General features: G+C 41.4%; 1 protein-coding gene across 1 annotated transcript in view; it reads left to right on the top strand.

Moving 5' to 3' along the window:
• LOC136875571 (uncharacterized) overlaps positions 1 to 22,016 on the top strand; it is a 33,627-nt gene extending 11,611 nt beyond the window's left edge. Inside the window, exons 2-4 of the mRNA XM_068228245.1 lie at positions 764 to 1,089; positions 15,344 to 15,716; positions 21,820 to 22,016. Of these exons, the coding sequence (XP_068084346.1) occupies positions 764 to 1,089; positions 15,344 to 15,716; positions 21,820 to 21,952 (832 nt within the window). The 3' untranslated portion in view covers positions 21,953 to 22,016. The remainder of the gene's footprint in view (positions 1 to 763; positions 1,090 to 15,343; positions 15,717 to 21,819) is intronic.
• The last annotated feature ends 507 nt before the right edge of the window (positions 22,017 to 22,523 follow it).

Below are 22,523 nucleotides of genomic sequence, written 5' to 3'. Positions count from 1 at the left end.
AGCTTAAATTGAAGCGTCAATCTAATGAATGGCGTCACCCAGATTCGCCAGGTCCACAGAAATTTCGACAGGAACCCAATCGGGTGAGGCTTATGCCGATTGTAGCATATGATTACGATGGTGTTATTCTTACGCATGCTATGCCTGAACGACAAACCGTCAACAGAGACTACTATTGGCGATTTCTGGAGCAACATCTGCGTCCGACTTTGTTGCCCAATCGTCCACGTTAATTACGAGACGAACGCCCTATCGTGTTGCACGACAGCGCATGCTGTCATGTCGCAAGCAATGTCAAGCTCTTATTGCAACTGTGGCACTGGGAGATCATAGATCACCCTCCGTACTCACCAGAAACGAGTCCATGTGACTTCTACCTGTTTCTGAAGTTGAAGGAACCCTCCGAGGCCGCCGATTTCCTGACGTGACATCTGTACTCCACGCACTAGGGCGCTTCGTCGCTGTCATCAACAGAGACCGCCTTGCTAACGGTCCCCAACGGCTTCCCCACATTTGGCAAAAGATAATAGACTTTGCGGATGACTACATTGAAGGAATGTAATGCAACTGTACTTGCTAGTTCATTGAATATTGTGTACCATCAATATTGCCACTACTTTATACACAGCCCTCGTAGATGAACAGTGTCCAACCAATTTTATTCAAATTAGAGGACATGCATTTGTAACATGAATTATTTCGTGTTTACGTCTATTTCCTTTTTCCTTATGACCTTATTTATTTTTATTTTCTTATTTTACAGAAATAATATGAAGGATTCAGCTAACCGGCGGCAAGGTCACTACATCTCAATTTTCATAGTCTTCATCGTACCAACTTTGCGAGCAGAAGAGTACTCCTACAAGGCTGGCAACATTTCTCGGATCATGACAGGTAGCAGCGGTCGTCAGGGTCCCATCATGGGTTATGGTCCTTACTCAGGAGGGTACCAAGAACCAATGTATTACCCTGCCACAGGAAGTTCCGGAGGAAGTGAATACGAGCTGGGGTACCCGTATCCCAACTACCAGTACCCCAGTTATCAACGACCAGATGTTCATCATCCACAAGAGAAACCTCCCACGCACGGTAAGCCAATTTTATAAATAGCTGAGGTATACTTGGGGACAAAGCATGCCGACCTCGCTTCACACCTCTACTCTCCAGTGGCAGCCCTTATCTATCAGCGGCTTATAGGATTTACTACCTCTACTGTAGCCGCCAAATCGTCTACGACACTCGGCACGAAGAAAGGGTAAAGACAAGAAAGAGTTTTGGCAACCTCTCCACACCAAACAAAGATCACTTAGAACTCCTTTACTCTGCGGGGTGCAGAGTGTGATTGACTGTTGGCTTCCAGCTCGCTTCCAGGAACTGAGGCAATCATGTTTTTTCTCCAAGTATATCTGCCATTGATGGCTTTGTTTCAGTACCGTTAGAGCAATAATACCGCCTAGCGTAGGTGAGTGGCAGCGAGAGGGAGCACTAGTTAGTCAGTGTAATGAAGTTGCTAATCAGGCTCTTAGCACAATGCAGTTCATCACCCCCCCCCCCCCCTGCACTTGAGCATATCGAACTGTGTATGATATCCTGTGTTGTTGGTGTTGACTCTAGTAGTGTGAGTGTTGCAACTGCAGTAATTAAGGATAAGGAATGGAGTGGGTTCAAACCCACTATATCCCGGATGCAAGCTCACAGCCGCGCACCCCTAACCGCACGGCCAACTCGCTCGATGAAATAATGTTTAGGGTAAGGTCAATGACCACGCCTAGAGTGTTCAGCGTCCTTCCCAGGCTTCCCGTGTAAACTGCGCTACGGTAGCTGCCTCAGCCGAACTTACGTCACGCGCGACCGCGCTGCGTGTATACAGTCTTATATGAAATCTTCATCATCATCATCATCATCATCATCATCATCATCATCATCATCATCATCTGTTTAATCTCCAGGTTCGGCTTTTCCCTCGGACTCAGCGAGGGATCCCACCTCTACCGCCTCAAGGGCAGTGTCCTGGAGCTTCAGACACTTGGTCGGGGATACAAGTGGGGAGAATGACCAGTACCTCGCCCAGGCGGCCTCACCTGCTATGCTGATCAGGGGCCTTGTGGAGGGATGGGAAGATTGGAAGGGATAGACAAGGAATAGGGAAGGAAGCGGCCGTGGCCTTAAGTTAGGTACCATCCCGGCATTAGCCTGGAGGAGAAGTGGGAAACTACGGAAAATCACTTTGAGGATGGCTGAGGTGGGAATCGAACCCACCTCTATTCAGTTGACCTCCCGAGGCTGAGTGGACCCCGTTCCAGCCCTCGTACCACTTTTCAAATTTTCGTGGCAGAGCCGGGAATCGAACCCGGACCTACGGAGTGGCAGCTAATCACGCTAACCACTACAGCACAGAGGCGGACATATGAAATCTTACCTTATAAAAAGATGCTGGAAGTTTCGTCCTTCCTGGGTTATACAGGCATTGTATCTGGTAACCACATTCTGGCTAACGCGAGTGAGTTCTACCACTGTAATGTTTCTGATTTCATTCCTAGTGTTTTCTTTCAGTTCCTCCAATGTGTAAGGATTTGTTCAATACACTTTTTCTTTCAGTTTACCCCACAAGTAAAAATCACACACTGTTAGATCTGGAGAACGAGGGAGAATTAGACCAGCACTGATCACTCTGTCTGCAAACACTTCCGAGATTGTAAGAAGGGAATCTTCTGCTGTATGAACTTCATATTGTTGAAACCACCCACGCGATTTTTCTTCTTCCGTTAACTAATGAAGAATGGCGTCAAAATGTCATCTTGGTACCTCTCTGCATTTACGGTCGTCTCGAATAAAATAGGCCCAGTTATTCGTCTTGCACTAACAGCACACCAAACACCAATTATTATTGGTATATCGTCGTTGCGCCTCGAAATATAGTTAATGTTGAGGGGTTAAATACTGACCCGCAGCACACGTCTCACTCACAAGGGGTCATTCCCTACTCGTCACCACCGATTTCGCTCAAATTTATAGAACATGCAAGGCATGGCTAGAAATGAAAGTACCCGAAGTGGGAACTCCAGATAGCCAAGCGTATAGAAAATCAAAATAAAAATAAAAATGTTGACGCGGCTCTCACACTGTATAAGCCACTTACGTTAGTGCGCACGCCGAGCAGTTGTTGGCGTAGCGGTAAGAGCTTGGACTAGAAATTCGATGGTCGTGGGTTCGGCTCCTCGTGTGGACATTTTTTTCCCTGTCAACTTTTATATTATTCATTTTCCAATTACGCAAAGAGGTGTAGAATTCATTTTATTTATTTATTTATTTATACGCAAAAGGCACAGAAAAGGTAAAAAATTGGTATTTCATTGTCAGGCTTTTTTCTACCTGTGCCAAGAATATATTATTTGTGTACAGCCCCCAGGAGCAACCTTCACTTGTCAGGTGAAAACGAATCTTACAGCGAAATGACTATTCACGTTTATGGCACATTCCCCAACGAGAGGAGATAGCCAATAAAGGAGAACACGTTTGAACACGTCGGCAAAGTTCGCAACTCCAAATTTTCTACAATTATGCGCTCATTAAAAAAATGACTTCCTGTATGCCTTATACATATAAATAAATAAAATAAATTGAAATAAATAAATAATATAAAAATTGAGAAAAATATTCTCCACACCGAGAGCCGAACCCACGACCATCGAATTGCTAGTCCAAGCTCTTACCGCTACGCCAACAACTGCTCGGGGTACGCACTAACGTAAGTGGCTTATACGGTGCGAGAGCCACGTCAACATTCTTATGTTCATTTTTATTTTCTATACGCTTGGCCATCTGGAGTTCCCACTTCGGGTACTTTCATTTCTAGCCATGCCCTGCATGTTCTATAAATTTGAGCGAAATCGGTGGTGACGTGTAGGGAATGACCCCTTTTTAGATCGAAAACTCGTTGATACAGTTCGTTCAATACTGAACCTTAGATGACGATTTTTGTGCTCACTAATAATAATAATGCCATTGGCTTTATGTCCCACTAGCTAGTTTTACGATTTTCGGAGACGCCAAGGTGCCGGAATTTAGTCCCGCAGCAGTTCTTTACCTGCCATTAAATCTATAGACACGAGGCTGGCAAATTTGAACACCTTCAAATACTACCAGACTGAGCCAGGATCAAACCTGGCAAGTTGGTGTCAGAAGGCCAGCGCCTCAACCGTCTGACCCACTCAGCCCAGCTCTTTCTGGTCAAAATCCTAAGATGAAATATTATCACATAGCGGGTTTTCTATGCGTAACAACGATAGATATATACAGTTGGTACCAATGAAATGTATACATACTTTGACAGGAGATATCTACTTAATGTATTACAAAGATGGACCGAAAAACAACAGTAATGTGTAGTTTTGTAATCGGTTATACTGTATTTTGAGGTATATGTATAAAATTAGGAATTTACTTCACGTCAATTAATGTGAAATTCAAACAGCACGTGGGTATTTCAATCAATCAATCAATCAATCAATCAATCAATCAATCAATCAATCAATCAATCAATCAATCAATCAATCAATCAATCAATCAATCAATCAATCAATCAATCAATCAATCAATCCTGATCTGCATTTAGGGCAGTCGCCCAGGTGGTAGATTCCCTATCTGTTGTTTTCCTAGCCTTTTCTTAAATGATCGCAAAGAAATTGGAAAATTAATGAACATTTCCCTTGGTAAGTTATTCCAATCCCTAACTCCCCTTCCTATAAACGAATATTTGCCCCAATTTGTCCTCTTGAATTCCAATTTTATCTTCATATTGTGATCTTTCCTACTTTTAAAGACACCACTCAAACTTATTCGTCTACTGATGTTCTCCCACGCTATCTCTCCTCTGACAGCTCGGAACATACCATTTAATCGAGCAGCTCGTCTCCTTTCTTCCAAATCTTCCCAGCCCAAACTTCGCAACATGTTTGTAACGCTACTCTTTTGTCGGAAATCACCCAGAACAAATCGAGCTGCTTTTGTTCGGATTTTTTCCAGTTTTTGAATCAAGTAGGGCCTAATCCTGGTGAGGGTCCCATACACTGGAACCATACTCTAGTTGGGGTCTTACCAGAGACTTGTATGCCCTCTCCTTTACATCCTTACTACAACCCCTAAATACCCTCATAACCATGTGCAGAGATCTGTACCCTATATTAACAATCATATTTATGTGATTACCCCAATGAAGGTCTTTCCTTATATTAACACCTAGGTACTTACAATGATCCCCAAAAGGAACTTTCACCCCATCAACGCAGTAATTAAAACTGAGAGGATTTTTCCTATTTGTGAAACTCACAACCTGACTTTTAACCCCGTTTATCATCATGCCATTGTCCACCGTCCATCTCACAACACTATCGAGATCACCCTGAAGCCGCTCACAATCTTGTAACTTATTTATTACTCTGTACAGAATAACATCATCTGCAAACAGCCTTATCTCTGATTCCACTTCTTTACACATACAGTGCATAACAGTCTTGTTTGTACACCAACTCATTGCAACGAAATAACTGTTAAACTTTTGTATACAATTATTGTGATGTATTTTATTACCCATATCGTAATAGATACACTAATAAACATTGTAAATAATAAAAAACTGATCTGTGATCTTACAATTTAACACAAATTCAAGCAATGTACAAAAACCGGGAGTTTCATCATGCAACAATCTTGTTTGTACACTTACAGAAGATAACAAAATGTTCACACAAAAACACTCGTTAATACCCCGATGAGTATCCTCTGGCCTTGAGAACTGCTTTGCACCTTCGCTGCGTCGAATGAACCAGTTTCTCACATATTTTTGGGTCGGTTTTACCCCATTCTTCGTTGACTATACTTCTTAAATGTTCTAGTGTTTGAGGTTTCCTTGCATGAACCCTTCTTTATAGATCGACCCACAGATGTTCTATGGGATTCAAGTCAGGGGATTGGGCAGGAGTTCGCAGTTGCGATGGTACGTTCCATATCAGCCACTGCTTGCAAATATCAGCTGTGTGCTTGGGATCATTATCTTGCTAAAATATGTAGTAAGACCCCAACCCCATTTTTACTGCACTCTGACATTGTTCTTTAAAATGTTTAAATAACCCCATCTGTCCATGATGCCACTGATAAGTTCTATATTTCCCACTCCACAAGACGACATGCACCCCCAAATCATAATTGATCCACCTCCATGTTTTACGGTGGGTAGCGTATTTGCAGGTTTATTGGCTGTATTAACTTTTCTCCATACATAATTGTTTCCATCCGAACCGTATAGAGATATTTTGGTCTCATCTGACCAAATAACTTTGTTCCAGAATTTGCAATCCTTGTTTTCATACTCTCTGCAAAATTTCATTCTGGCTTGTCGATTTTTCTTAGTAACAAACGGCCTTTTCCGTGGTCGTCTACCGTGATAATCATATTTCCACAATACCCTACGAATTGTCTGACTTGACATTTTCTTCTTCGTACTTTATTCCAGCATTACGCGGATCTTATGCGCACTTAATTGTGGATCCTGTTTTACTTGTTTCACGATATAACGTTCATCTCGCATATTCAGTATCTTTTCTTTGGCTTTCCTTGGCAAATTCTTTGTGGTTCCTCTATATCTGAATTTATTCAACACATAGTGTATTGTGGAATGAGGTTTATTTACTTTGCGTCCAATTTCACGCAAAGAATACCCTTGCATTCCGAAAGATACAAGTGAATTTTTTAGTTCGTCACTTAACTCTGTTCTTTTACCCATTAGGCCTATGTAACACACGGTCTGGTGCACTAACTGCGAAACTATACACACTAGCACAGCACAGATACACACCAGCTAGCTAGGAGTGTTCCCGAGCGACGAGGTAGCTAACGTGTACAAACAAGACTGTTGCAAGCAAATAGGCCACTACACAACATATACCACTCATATTTTTTTTTTAAATGGTGTACCGAGACTTTTGATCGCTAACATCAAGTTCTCAACACCTTGTGCAATAACTTATCCATGTCTTGTGCACTGGTTATGTACTATTTAGAAATTATAAAGATATTATATCTGCTAAGTGGGGTGGACAATCAAGACTGTTATGCACTGTATATTTCCTCTGTTGCGTGCCATGCTCCGCGCCAGCTAACGCTACTGTATAGCATTGCTTTGTTACTGCATTCAGACAGAAGATCGTGTTGTTTTGTAGTTAATCTACAGTAGTAGCCGCGAGGCGTCTCAGTGATAGAAGATGGGGCAAAAAGGGCAGGCACGTTATGCTAGTGTTGCTACGCGACAGGCAACAACGATCAGATGAAGCTAAGATTACCGTATGATGTTCTGTAAGCAGATGTGACTCACAGGACATTATGCTAGCTTTGCTGGAACCAAGATTATCGTCTGAACAACGGGAAGTAATTTTGAAGAAGTATTGGAAAATAGAGAATGTTGTTGAAATTCAACGGCTATGGAGACGTGTGTACAGAACAGAACCGCCAAAGCGAGTGACAATTGTACACAATCGAGACAAATTTGAGACTCATAGTACCATATGTGCGATGTTTACAAGGGCAGATCTGGGAGACCTCGCACAGTAACGAGCCCCGCGTCCTCAGCTATGGTTTTAGAACGCTTTGAGCACTCACCGCAGACATCCACAAAGCAATGTGCGGGTGAGACTGGGATTAGCAGAACCAGCGTGCGCCGTATTATTAAAAAAGAAACGTTGAAAGTTTTCATCCCATGAATTAAATGAAGATGACCCTGATCGGAGAATATAGTACTGTGAGTGGTTTCGGAACATGGTATAAGAGGATGAGTTCGTAAGGAAAGTTGTTTGGTCCGATGAGACACAATTTAAGTTAAACGGAACTGTTAACCGGCATAACTGCGCTTATTGGTGTGCAAACAATCCACATATTTTTGTGGAAAAGGCTGTTTTTTCTTTTGCCTGGAGTTAATGTTTGGTGCGGATGTCATCTAGGGGTCTAATTGGACGATTCTTTTTTGAAGAAAGAGTAACTGGCCAAGAGTACCTGAACATGATACGCACATCCATCTTACCCGCTATTCGCAGACTCTATGGAAATGAGGAATTTTATTTCCAACAGGATGGTGCACCACCACATTACTACCGAGATGTCCCCGCATACCTTGATGAGGTCCGATTGAATTTCCACCGCGTTCTCCGGATCTAACTCCGATGGACTTCTGTCTATATACGGAAATCTTAAGGATGTTGTACCGGGCGTGTTAGCCGTGCGGATAGGGGCGCGTAGCTGTGAGCTTGCATCCGGGAGATAGCGGGTTAGAGCCCCATTGTCGGCAGCCCTAAATGTGGTTTTCCGTGGTATCCCATTTTCACGCCAGGTAAATGCTGGGGCAGTACCTTAATTAAGGCCACGGCCTTTCCTATCCCATCATCGCCATAAGACCTACCTGTGTCAGTACGACGTAAAACAAAGTCTAAGAAATAGATGTTGCATATCGTAGAAAACACCTGGCAGCACTTCTGGAGGAAATTGTAACTGCATGTGCTGCAACCGCCGAGGACACTTAAGCAAACGTCGCTCAATAAGTAGTTAAACGTACTCAGAAGTGATGGTGGGCATTTTAAGCAAATGCTGTAACTGGAAAACTGGAGAAGTTGATGATTAGCTGCTCATCATTTTCTGTTTGTGTGAATTCAGCTTCGTTAGGTTAACACAGATTTTGCTTTGCTTGAAATGTGTATACATTTTATTGGCACCCTCTGTATATACACCTCTCTGTAAAACCAATAACCCGCTGGCTGGTTAGAACCACCAAGAGTTATGCAGTTATACAGAAACCGCTAAACCGACCTCGATAGATGCAGTCGCTTAAGTGCGGCCAGTGTCCAGTAATCGGGAGATAGTGGGTTCAAGCCCCACTGTCGGCAGCCCTAAAGATGGTCTTCCGTGGTTTCCCATTTTCACACCAGGCAAATGCCGGGGCTGTACCTTAATTAAGGCCACGGCTGCTTCCTTCCAATTTCTGGGCCTTTCCTATCCCATTGTCGCCATAAGACATATCTGCGTCCGTGCGACGTAAAGCAAATAGCAGAAACCGCTAAATGCAAATGCGGCACAAAGTGAGGCTTATTAGACAAGATGAGGAGTGAGTGAACATAGCTAGCAGGTACTGTGTCATCTTCAGAGTTCACCGTGCCCTTTATTAGTAGTCGGTGCATTTATGTAGATTCAGTTAATACGTTTGGTAAGCAAGAGAATTAAGAATGAGTGGGGCGGTACAATGGAGGGTAGTTTTTCAGGTGTGCTAGTAACTCATTTATATACACACACACTTATTTTCATCACTTGTACTATACAGTAGCTGCACTTAGACTATTGACGCAGACAAATTAGAAGAAGGTACGTTTCTGTGCTGTGGATGGAGATAAAGGGCGCTAATAATGTAGAGGAAATTGTATTCATTTTAACGGCCTCACAGATGATACAAAAACTTCCAAAGGAAGTAAACCGTATAAAATATTACGTGATAAAAGACCCCAAACATTTGAAGTGCTAGACTACGCTACGATCATAACTTCATTAAACCTGACGTACGACATGGGAAGATGTGGAAACTTATGTGATATTTTGGCATCATTAACCAGTAATATAACGAAGGAGTATTTATTTATTTATTTATTTATTTATTTATTTATCGTATGCATATATACAGAAACAGGAAAGCAAGTACATTATATTTTAATGTCCAAAGTTGTTATCCATTCTAGAGACTCTGTATTGGCGTCTAGAAAATCAAACCAATCTCCAGGGTAGGCTTTTCTGCTACACTCCTTTACAATGTGTTCGATGGTTTGAAAAGGAGCACCACAGTCAGACTTTGGGGATTGTATATTTCCTCATTTATACAGGGACGCAGCACAGACTCCATGACCACATCGAATCCTATTAAGGATGGACCAAGTTCTTCTTGGGAGATCAGACCTCGAATTAGGTGGGAAGAAAGGCCAGAGATGTTCACCTGTTTTTGAGATCCATTCTTCCTTCCTTTGGGGATAGGGGTTGAAATTGTCTTCTGTGAAGTTCTGAGCGAACTTAACTGGCGGACGTCTAGATTTCAAGCGGTTCCTCTGAAGGTCAGGAATATTGGAGTGGATGGGCAAGTCAGGGTTCTCATTTATCTCGGAGTATTCTCTCAATAATGTTTGTACTCTACGTAATGAAGGAGGCATGATGTTGCTCAAGACAGGAAGCCAGTGGGTAGGAGTTGATCTTATTACGCCTGAAATAATCCTCATTGTGTTGTTGAGTTGAGTGTCCACAAGTTTCACATGTCAGCTGGTGATCCACACAGTAGCACAATATTCTGCCGCAGAGAAAACTAAACCAAGGGCAGAATATCTCAAGGTAGTTGCAGAAGCACCCTAGGTTGTACCGCACAACTTCTGCAGAATGTTGTTACGACTCGTAATCTTTGCTGCTGTATTTACCAAATGTTGCCTGAAGGAGAGTGTCCGATCTAATGTTATACCTAAGTACTTTGGGTAGTTATTGTGTCTGAGGAGCTTACCGTTAAAAGACACTTGGAGAGTTCAGTTTGCCATTTTGTTATTTAGATGAAAGCAGAACAGGGGGTATACTGTTGCTTCACGTCCGTAGGTTAAACCTTAAAAAGCCCTACACGTGATCCCTGGGTGGTGCTAAGGAAGCAACAACATTGGCTGCTGTACCTATCTTCTAAAGATCTCCCAACAAGTATGCAAACTGTACGAAGTAACGAAGGAGTAATTAGGTGTATCACGTCTTAATATCCATTAACCAAGATTGAAACGATTTTAAAAATGGATCCTATGATTCACTTTAATATCCCTTATCGTAATTTTTTTTCATCATAAAGGCGGCTTGTCGAATTCTTACTGAATATGGAAAAGGGGAGTGCTTAAGAAAACTCTCTTTACCTCTTATTCGCTTCCTTGATTATTATCCTAGGAGAGTTCAAGGCTCTGCTGTTGTTTATCTATGCATCGGGCTACCTGTCTAGAATGCACTGAATTCTTGTAATTAGAATCATTCTTGTAATGTTTCCGTAATTCAATAGTACCATAAAAATCACTTAGAATGAAACACCACTAAGTACATAGGAAGCAGCTAAAACGAGAATAGGATCCAGATGTAGAAATAAGAAGCAGATTCGAAATTAAAAGAGGTGTGTTTTAGAAATGAAAATATGTTTTCTGCGACCACGTCTTCATGTGTGAAACTCGTTGGCAAGTTATATGCGCTATCGGTGCTGTTCTACGGTGTCGAAGGCGGATCACTAAGAACTTCGTTAATAAATCGTCTGCTGGCTTCCGATATGTGAGTGTATCACAGGATGTTCATCTTTACCCAGGGGTGTAACGGATGTGATACGGGCCCGGCTGCAAAATGAAAATTCGGACCCGCTCAAATACAATGTAAAATAAATTTATATGAATTTAATTACAGCAAGTGGAAGTAATGCTATATATTATCAAGTTATTGAACAAAGAGATTTTTCGTTGTTTTAATATTATTAAAAATAATGTTCAAATAAGTTTTATTTGACAGCCTGCGTGGGTTAGCGACTAAGATACTGAACTGACAACCATAAACCACTTAGATGTTCGTACCCAACTTCAATTGGTTTCATTTCTCAGTAACTTCAGAACTGTCCGGCCCTGTGGTGTAGGGAGCAACGCGTCCGCCTGATACCCGGCGGCCCCGGGTTCGATTCCCGGGGGGGTCAGGGGTTTTTAATTGTAAATTATTAATATCCCTGGCCTGGTCCCTAATGTTTCCTCACATTTAACACTACACTTCTGCAATTACATAGACTGTCATATGGTGCAAGTAGTGGCAAAAATCCACAGGGTTCGGCGCCACGAATAATATAATTTATTTTTAAACTACAGAACTATTCTCTGTAACAGATACCAAAGTCACTCTTATAATAATTTATTCCATTAAAAGACGGAAAAATATACGAACAAAATTAAATCAAAAAGTGTTCAAATAAAGTTTGAAAAATATCAAATCGCACAACTGATAAGCCCATTATTAACTTCACGAAAATATAGTTCCTTCGAAACTGAGTTGACTCATCGGTACTACACCAGATTCTTATTGGCATTATATACTGTTGTCCAAGAAATGTGTGACAAAATTTAAATGATTTGCAAAATTTGTGCCTAATACTGTCTCAAGTGCACTACACATCAAGGAAGTATTATTTCTTAACTCACGTGTGATATTTTTGTATCAATGTTCATTGCTGTAATTATTTTAAAATAATTTCGTGTAGGTCTTCTGGAGGGGGGGGGTGATTAGCTCAGTGGCTTATCTGCTGGCTTCCCACCCAGATGGCTGAGGTTCGAATCCTGGTCAATCCTGGGTCGAGATTTTCATCTCAAGAATCACGTGACGCCAGGAAGGGCATCCGGCCTTAAGCCCCCGGTCATAACCAAAATAAGCCTGGATGGCTCTAGCGACCCCAGAAATAACTGGGATAAGCTGAAGAAACATTTTTTTCCTAATTTCGTGCAGGTCATTTCAGAGGAACTTGTCACAGCGTTGCGAGAATTTGCAAGAAGTACTTTTACAACCATGTGGCAATTCCTCTACGTGCAAATTGTAAAATACAAACTATTTCTACTGATTCTCCAAAACCGCCCAGACCATTTCCATGCAGAGTAACATTAGGCTTAGGAATATTATTCTTTTGCGAAGAGTCTGCGGGGCCCTTTAAAGACTCGGGCCCGTCTGCATTACAGGTCCTAACGTTACGCCGCTGTCTTTACCAACACGCAGGTACACCGTCGTGCTGGGAAATCACGTTGAAGTCCTAAAACTCGCAAAACGTAGAAAAGCAGTCTATTTCACATACCTCTTACGAAATGACAGATACGGACTGATTCAAGTTATCATAGAAGGCAAGATAGAAATGCGTGGGCAGAGAATACTTCCTGTGGTCGGAATCTCTCAGAGATTCCACTGAAGCTTAAACTGTACAATTGCAGCAAGATATAGAACAAATTTTCGATTCAGTATGTCAAATGGACTGTATCGCGATTGACTTATCTAAGGCATTTGATAGGGTAGATCATGGGAGACTAATGGCAAAAATGAGTGCAATTGGACTAGACAAAGGAGTGACTGAATGGGTGGCTGTATTACTAGAAGATAGAACTCAAATAATTAGAGTAGGCGAAGCTTTAACTGACACTGTGTTGATTAAGGGGAGAATTCCTCAAGGCAGTATCATTGGACCTTTATGTTATCTTTTATATATAAATTATGAGTAAGAAGTGGAACCAGAGATAAGGCTTTTTACAGATGATATTCTGTATAGTGTAACAAATAAGTTACAAGATTGTGAAAATTGCAAAATGACTTCAATAATGTTGTGAGAAGGACAGTAGGCAATGGTATGATGATAAACCGGGTTAAAAGTCAGGTTGTGAGTTTTACAAATAGGAAAAGTCCTCTCACTTTTAGTTACTGCGTTAATAGAGTGAAAGTTCCGTTTGGGGATCATTGTACGTACCTATGTTTTAATATAAGGAAAGATCTCCATTCGGGTAATCACATAAATGGGATTGTAAATAAAGGGTAAAGATCTCTGCATATTGTTGTGAGGGTATAGCGTATGGGACCCTCACCAGGATTACTTGATTCAAGAACAGGAAAATATCCACACACAAAAACAGCTCGATTTTTTTTGGGTGATTTCCGACAAGAGAGTAGTGTTAAAAAATGTTTGCAAGGTTTAGACTGGGAAGACTTGGGAGAAAGGAGAAGAGCTGCTCGACTAAGTGATATGTTCCAAGCCGTCAGCGGAAAGATGGCGTGGAATGACATTAGTAGACGAATATGTTTGAGTGGTGTCTTTAAAAGTGGGAAAGATCACAATCTGAAGATATTGGAATTCAAGAGGACAAATCGGGGCAAATATGTGAGAGGGAGTTAGGGATTGGAGTTACAAAGGGAAACGTTCAATAAATTTCCTATGCCTTTGCAATCATTTCAGATAATCTGCCACCTGGGCGACTGCCCTACATGCAGATCAGTGGTGATTTATTGTTGATTCAACATCCACGATACGGAAACTCTAATAACTAACGTGAAGCAGAAGAATAGGAAAAAATACTCCATGTTGGTCACCAACATTCTATGAAGAAAATGCACTACAAAACGAGGAGGAGGAGGAGGAGGAGGAGGAGGAGGAGGAGGAGGAGGAGGAGGAGAAGGAGAAGGAGAAGCAGAAGAAGGAGTATTCTTATTGGTTTTTATGTCCCAGTAACTACTTTTACGGTTTTTGGAGCCGCCGATGTGCTAGAATTGTGTCGCAAAGGAGTTCTTTTAAGTGCCAGTAAATCTACCGACACGAGGCTGACGTATTTGAGCACCTTCAAATACCACCGGAGTGAGCCAGGATCGAACCTGCCAAGTTGGACTCAGAAGGTCAGTGCTCTACAGTCCGAGCTACTCCATCCGGAGTGAAGAAGTAGACAAAGGAAGCAATAGAATTCAATGACACTGGCTACTTCCTTGTTTGACAACAATTATTTGGCATGTCAAGAGAACAAATGAAGCAGACAAGGAGAAAGGACGTATATGCCAACAGAATAGCAACGTATTCAGCGTATTTTGATAAACCAAAGACGACGTTACCCTTCGTATTCACTTTCGAATAGTGTATGTAGGTCAGAGTTAATTTTTCCAACTTTTGTTACAATTGTCCCCATACTTGAGAGGAAAAATCTTTGGAACAGCGACGTCCAATCAATCTATTACCTACTACAATTAAAAAGGCAACCGGACATTATTTTTTGCTAGGAGCTTTACGTCGCGCCGGCACAGATAGGTCTTATGGCGACCATGGGATAGGAAAGGCCTAGGAGTTGGAAGGAAGCGGCCGTGGCCTTAATTAAGGTACAGCCCCAGCATTTGCCTGGTGTGAAAATGGGAAACCATGGAAAACCATTTTCAGGGCTGCCGATAGTGGGATTCGAACCTACTATCTCCCGGATGCAAGCTCACAGCCGCGCGCCTCTACGCGCACGGCCAACTCGCCAACCGGACATTAGAAGCTCACTTTTGTCTCATCGAAGTGATTAGTGATGGAGTAATACGGTTGCTATTTTAATTTTTTTCAATTAGTGCACTTAAATCTTTCATGTCGCCTTATTTTAGGGTGTAAACACTTTCCACAGGTGGAGAGCGAAGTTGGTAGCATTATGTTTTTTGATTCAGCCTCAGTATGTTGGGTTTAGAATAGAGATTATTGCATTCTGAAATCTAATACTCTATTGATTTCTTTTTTCAGCCACATTTGTACCTACAGAGAAGTTTTCGTGGTTGTCTGGTCTATTGAAGGCAGGTTTAGCGATCCTCGGCGCTAAGCTTTTACTGAAAATACCCCTTTTTTTGCTGAAGCTAGTTCTAGCTCCTGTCACTCTATTGTTCTTTGGAGCACCGATGTTACCTCTTATAACCGCCTACTACCTGCCTTCCGGCACCATCACTGTGACCACCAGCAATAGTACCAGCAACTCCACAACAACTACCACCACAACCACGGCACAACCTGCAACGAGGAGACGCCGTAAAGGACGGCAGTGGTCACCATGTGCTGCAAGGGTAGCCTGCCATCTCGGGGAGACTGCCGCTGGTTTCGAGTTCGGAGATATCGTTACCAGGTACGTGACGTCCTGTTCTTTCACACATATTTGTTAGCCGAGCTGAGTGGCTCAGATGGTTGAGTGCTTTCTTTCTGACCCCAAGCTGACGGGTTCGATCCCAACTCAGTTTGGTGGTAATTGAAGGTGCTCAAATGCACCAGCGTCACGTCGGTGGACTTACAGCCACGTAATAGAAATCATGCGGGACAAAATCCCTGCACCTCAGCGTCTCCAAAAACCCTAACAGTAATTATTGGGACGTAAATAACAAGAATACATTATTGATTCAGTAGTTACTTAACTGTACTACATTAGTGCTCGTAATTTTTACTGCGGAGGGATAATATTCTCTAGTAAAAGATATATCCGAATAAATTTCAATTGAGAAACAATTTTAAAATCCAACTCCTTGGATGAATTTTCATCATTGAGGCCTTCAGCTCAGTGGGTCCCGAGTTCGATTCCCGGCGGGCTCGGGCATTTTAGTCGGGTCTGGTTAATTCCACTGACTCGGGGATGAGGATCCTTGTGTTTGTTCCAACACACTCCTCTTCATATTCACACACCACACTACGACCCATCACGGAAACGCACAATATACTAATATAATAAAGAGAGTGTGCGAATTTTGTGAGTTTGTGTATATCTGGAGGGAAATCTCAGAAAATACCGGAGCGATTCTAGAAAATCTTTCACTAATAGAAAGATAAATTATACCTTAATGCTACAGGCTATATTTTATATTGTTAAGTATAAGTTATCATCGACTCCCAAAGGCGCTTAAGGGGTGAGGCAGAAAAAAGGCCCTTTGGCACATTAATATAGGCGAGATATTCAATTTGTCGTGCAAGGACAAGACAAAGCTCATTTTAAGCCTCACGAAGAGTAGAACAAAACTCGTAGGGCCCTATGGGCCCCGAAAATCATGTTTTAAGGGCCTAAAACCAACCGTTTTGGAGATATTGGCATCGAACTACCCCACTCTATGAATTGGATGAAGAAATGACCAGCAGTAACCATGGCAACGTCAGCTCAAGGATTCTGCAGTAGAATACAGGTCAGGTGTTCGAAGTAGGCACGTGCGTGAATGTAGGTTAGGCCAAGGAGAGATTCTGTTACACATATGCCTGTCTCGAAAAAAGCACTGTCGGGGTAAGCCACCCCTAGGGGTTGTGGTCGGAAGTGGGTGGCTTATATAAATATAATTGAAAATAGTGCCGAAACCATAGTTTTCGGGGTCGCTGAGATGAACAGTGACACTCCAGATGTCGTTTAAGTCCAAGTTCACCCGCATCGGCACGGGGGTGAGAATGGGTGAAAAAGAAAATATCCACAATAGCGGAGATTATGGATGAATGCATGTTCCAGCATAGCTTTCAAACAAGCAAACAAACAAACAATGACTGTGGGGGCAGAACTCCCCTAACACCGTGAGACTTTGGATGCCATTTAAGTCGTACTTCAGGTCCAATCGGAATGGAGGCTGAGAAGGGCTGGAAAAAAAAGAATGTCCAAAATGACCGAGATTGTGAATGTATGTGTTATATTCTAGCATACCTCTCAACTAAAATTGGTGCACACATGACTTACTATACTATTTGGAAAAAAATTATGTGGGTTAAGACACCCACATCCCCTGGCGAAGGGGATATTACTAAAAATAATCGAAAAAACTAATATTACTGTCGAATCCATAGTTGTTGGGGTCGCTTAGATGAATACTGACACTCTGGATGCCTTTAAGTTGAATGTCATACCCCATCACAGCTCTCAACCAAACTCGGTATGGGTATAAAGTTACTATCTCGAAAATATACTGTAATGGTAAGACACCACTGGGGGAGGGGTGACATGTAAAATAATCGAAAACAGCTGATATTAGTGTCGAATCCATAGTTTCCGGGGACGCTGACATGAATAGTGACACTCCAGATGTCGTTTAAGTCCAAATTCAGCACCAATTGGCATGGTGATTCAAAAGGGATGATAAAGAAAATGACCAAATTCACCGAGATTCATGTTCTTTACACAGTTTTCGGTGTTGCTCGGCTGATTAGTGACATTCCCAGTGACAGTTGGGATCGTGCACATCATATCTATAATACGACGCGTAAATACATTACGTTATAACTTATCGTTATTATTGTTTGAAGTGATCAACTACTTCCCAGACAATCTGGGCTGCCACAATGAAATACTTTAAGAAAAACAAAATAATTTCAAGCTAAAATGTAAAATTGTACGCATAACAATATTTTTAACTTTATAAAAGCGTTTATAAACAATCAATCAACGTCACAATTAAGAAAACTAAAAAATAAAACACTTGAAGCAGGTAATACAATTCCTACAAGTAAAAGGTGTGAAAGAGAAAATTACCAAAGTTGTAGATGTACGTGTGTCCAGTATCTTAAAGAATATCTCTCAACAAAACTTCGTAGAGATACGAAGTATATTTCGAAAATACAATGGAGGAGTAAAACTCCTTCTAGCAAACTTAGGGGAGGTAATGGCGTAAAGAAAATTGAAAACTACCAATATTAACGTCCGATACATACGTTCCGCGGTTCTGAGTTGTAATATGTCACTCTAGATGCCGTTTAAGCACCAGTTCAGTTGCGGAGGTATGGCGAAAAGTGGTGATGAAGAAAGTGTCCAAACTTACCGAGATTAGTTTGATTAACGAGAAACAGCATAATCTATAAGACTTGAAATTAAACACACAACAATAACTTCTTAACTACTAAATAGTTCTTAATCAGTCAACGTCAAAATAAAGAAATCTACAAAAATTCCCTTCACAAATAATTAACAGGTAATAAAATACCTTAAAGTAAACAATCAATAAAATGCCCCACTGCCGGTTTCAGATCAACAAGAATATGTGACCGAGGGGTAAGGAGAACTACGCACAACTTCGGGCCAGGAAGTGAACTGTTCAAAAAACTCTGTGATCTTCCTCATTCTCCCTCCACTTCGTTCAGCTTTATCGTACTTCATGTTTCTGCCACGTGCTTTCGTAGAAGAATGTCTCTTTAACATGCCTCATAACGTTTAAATGCAGGCATGTAACTTCGCATAAATTCATGAAGGAATCGTGAATCGATTACCAAATCCCGTACGAAGGACGGGTACATATGCTAGTTGTGAATATATCCCTTCACATATTGTTAGTGTCAGGAAGAGCATGCGACCATAAAACAGAATTAAGTCCACATGTGATGCACAGTTCGCACCCACCAGGGTGTGGGAAAGGCGGAATAATAAGAAGGAGACGTTTTTAAATTAACTCAACCAGTCTAGAACAGTCTCAAAATTGAGCCGTGACAGCCAGCCGAGTCACATAGTCATTAGTGTTTCACCAATGTGACCACACTTCGAATCTCGGCCAATAGTGTGGGATTTTAAAACTGATGATGACGATAATCCTTGTTGTTGAAAGGGGCATAACATCTAGGTAATCGGCCCCTAATAGTACGAGATGAGACGAAATGTAATGACAACATTCCAAAATTCATCCAATGACCAGAATGCAGAACATGATGATTTTTTTCAAGTTGCTTTACGTCGCACCGACACAGATAGGTCTTATGGCGACGATTTGACAGGAAAGGATTAGGAGTAGGAAGGAAATAGCCATGGCCTCAATTAAGGTACAGCCTCAGCATTTGCATGTTATGAAAATGGGAAACCACGGAAAACCATCTTTAAGGCTGCCAACAGTGGGGTTCGAACCCACTATCTACCAAATGCAAGTTCATAGCTGCGCGCCACTAACAGCAAAGCCAAATCGCTTGGCAAACGACAAATAAGAAGATACTGTAAAATCATACATCTCTTACTTCTCACATCATTCATCAATGTTCAATAAAATCTTGATAATTTATTGCTAAAAAATTTGCAAATGAAAATTTAAGTGAATAAATAAATGTATGTAAAAATTACAATTTGTTTATCATTTACGCAGTCATTACAATACACGAGAGACGTTCCACGTTCATAACTCTAGCGACTGTACCTGGTACAGCCTACCACGTGTTTGAAAGGACTGTAAGTCATGCTATTACAGTAGAAGCTCGACTTAACGCGGTTGTCGGGAGACATGTTTTGCCCCGCGTTATGGCTTAACCGCGGTGAATGGGAAATGTCCTATCCGACGACACAAGACTGGAAAAAATGATATACTACAAGAGAACACAATTTTATGAAAGGCACTGTACTAAAATGCACAGATTCGGCATTCCATTCTGCACACAAGCGATTAGATTCAATTTATCGTCCACAGAGTACGCTTTTCTTCTTTGTGACATCACATCACCGGCACCAAACTCAAGAATTAGCTAGAACATAGTCTGTCAGTAGCTAAAACCCAACACCGTCACTTATTTTTTAAGCGCGAAAGCAAGTATTTTAGGAGGACGGTGTAAGATTAATTTAACTTTCTCCTGTATACACACAAGCTTGACCACGTGTTCATGTTCCATTATTTCTCTGAATAGACAGGCGTGCAATATCTGAAACCATACCCAGTCATACCTTGACGTTCTATTTACCGCAGAGTCGGTAACAGTTATAGATTGTAATCCCCCTATGCAGTTACTTACTACATTAAAAATGTAAAATTGTAACGATGACTTTTTTTTTGTTTTTGTTATTTGCTTTACGTCGCACCGACACAGATACGTCTTATGTCGACGATGGGGCAGGAAGGGGCTAGGAGTGAGAAGGAAGCGGCCGTGGCCTTAATTAAGGTACAGCCCCAGCATTTGCCTGGTATGAAAATGGGAAACCACGGAAAACCATCTTCAGGGCTGCCGAAAGTGGGGTTCGAACCCACGATCTCCCGAATACTGGATACTGGCCGCACTTAAGCGACTGCAGCTATCGAGCTCGGTACGATGACTTTTCCGAGACATATTGTGTGCCTCGTTCATTCCGAATCCGCGTTGAATCGGACCACGTTTAAACGGGCTTCCACTATATATGGACAATCTGTAAATCCAGGATATTAGTTTGTTATATCTAATAGTACGGTATTTTGTTTTCACAACCGATTTTCTGTTGCTCTGGGAGATAAGACTGATTCCCATTTAGAGCTCATGACAAATGATAATCAATTATAAATGGTCCCTTATTGGACATTATACATTCTCCAGCTAACTCATTCTTGGTTGCCAGCGTTTCACCCCAGTGAGCCAATTTGGGCTCACCAATTGGTAAATAGAACACCTACCATGATGCATGGATAGTGCATATAGTGGAGGCCACAGCGTAGGCTACTTGGAGCCACAGGCTACCAAGAATGAGTCAGCCGGAAAATGTATTATTTTCAATTACGGACCATTCATATTGGAATTTACTCATTCAGGATAAATATTTCAGGTTCCCTATGGGAATCAGTATCTATATCACATGATAAATGATAGTTATTAAAAAGCGTTTTTGACGTTACGTTTCTTGATTACCAGAATGTTTAAGAAATCTAGGAACTGATTTATATGTATGGAAAAATTTGCAGTTAGTGGGTGAATAATATTATTGGTTTTACCCCCCGATAACTCTATGCTGTTTTCGGGGTCACCGAGGGGGTGGGGGTGCGAAATGCTGTCTCGCACGAGTTCTTATACTTGCTAGTAAATCTATCGGCATGAGGCTGTCTTACATTTAGTACCTTTAAATCTGTACTGGGATCGAACCGATCAACGGGGTCCCAGAAAGGTAGTGCTCTACCATTGTAACCACTCAGCCCATTGGCTCTAAACGTCGCGTCTTTAGGAATTTCTCTTTGGATATTATCGTTGAAAATACATCTTTCAGCATTGAGGCAAAATAGCCTTTTCTTGCGTTTGATAACATATATTTTTGTCCAGTCCATTGTAATAGACATAACTATAGAAAATTAATATTAAAGCTGGGATAAAAGTTTTGAAACTATTCATGTATATTTCCCTGTATTTTCTAAAGAAAACGCCATTCAGATTGTAGAATTCCAACTTTTAATATGCAATCAATGCAGCTTCCTTTCGGATCATTGAGTGTGAGTTAAACTCTCTTTTCTTAGGATAACTAGAGTATTCTTCAAAACTATATGAGTGTATTTCAACAACTATACCTTTTACAGACTTCTGGAAGAGCTGCAGAGTGGAGTTCCCGAGACGTATCGCACTGACCTAGCGACACTGCAAGAAGCGTACTTATCAGGCGCAACTCTCCGTAACTGTAGTCAACTTACGCATTTCTGCCCTGACCTCTAATTCTCCAGCAGCCATTAAATGAATGAAATTAACATTATTTATGCAAAAATTAACCCCCCGTATGTACGTGTAGAATTTATTGGTAAGTTGTCAATAAATAATTTGATATTCTATTTTTTCCAATAACAATCATTTCCTCACAAAATTCACAGCTTACCTGAGAAGGCTGCCAATATTTCAGTGATGATGATGATGATGATGATGATGATTGTGCTTGTTGTTTAAAGGGGCCTAACATCTAGGTCATCGGCCCCTAATGGTACGAAATGAGACTAAATGTAATGCCAATTTAAAAGCCCAAAATTCATCCACTGATCAGAATTCAAAACGTGATGATAAGAATGAATGGATGAATATGAATTTAAAATAATCAGTGAATCCAACTCACAATACTGAAAAACTAATTCCAAAATCGACCCACTGAATAGAATTCTAAAATACGACGATGAACAATGATTATGAACTTAAAACTATCAGTGGAACCGACCTGCAATTACTGACCAAGGGAAAAACACAATCCTGGATCGACCAAGCTCGATAGCTGCAGTCACTTAAGTGCGGCCAGTATCCA

Source organism: Anabrus simplex, chromosome 6, assembly GCF_040414725.1.
Source record: "Anabrus simplex isolate iqAnaSimp1 chromosome 6, ASM4041472v1, whole genome shotgun sequence".
In the NCBI taxonomy this organism is placed as follows: domain Eukaryota; kingdom Metazoa; phylum Arthropoda; class Insecta; order Orthoptera; family Tettigoniidae; genus Anabrus; species Anabrus simplex.
This window is presented reverse-complemented; position numbering and strand designations above follow the sequence as displayed.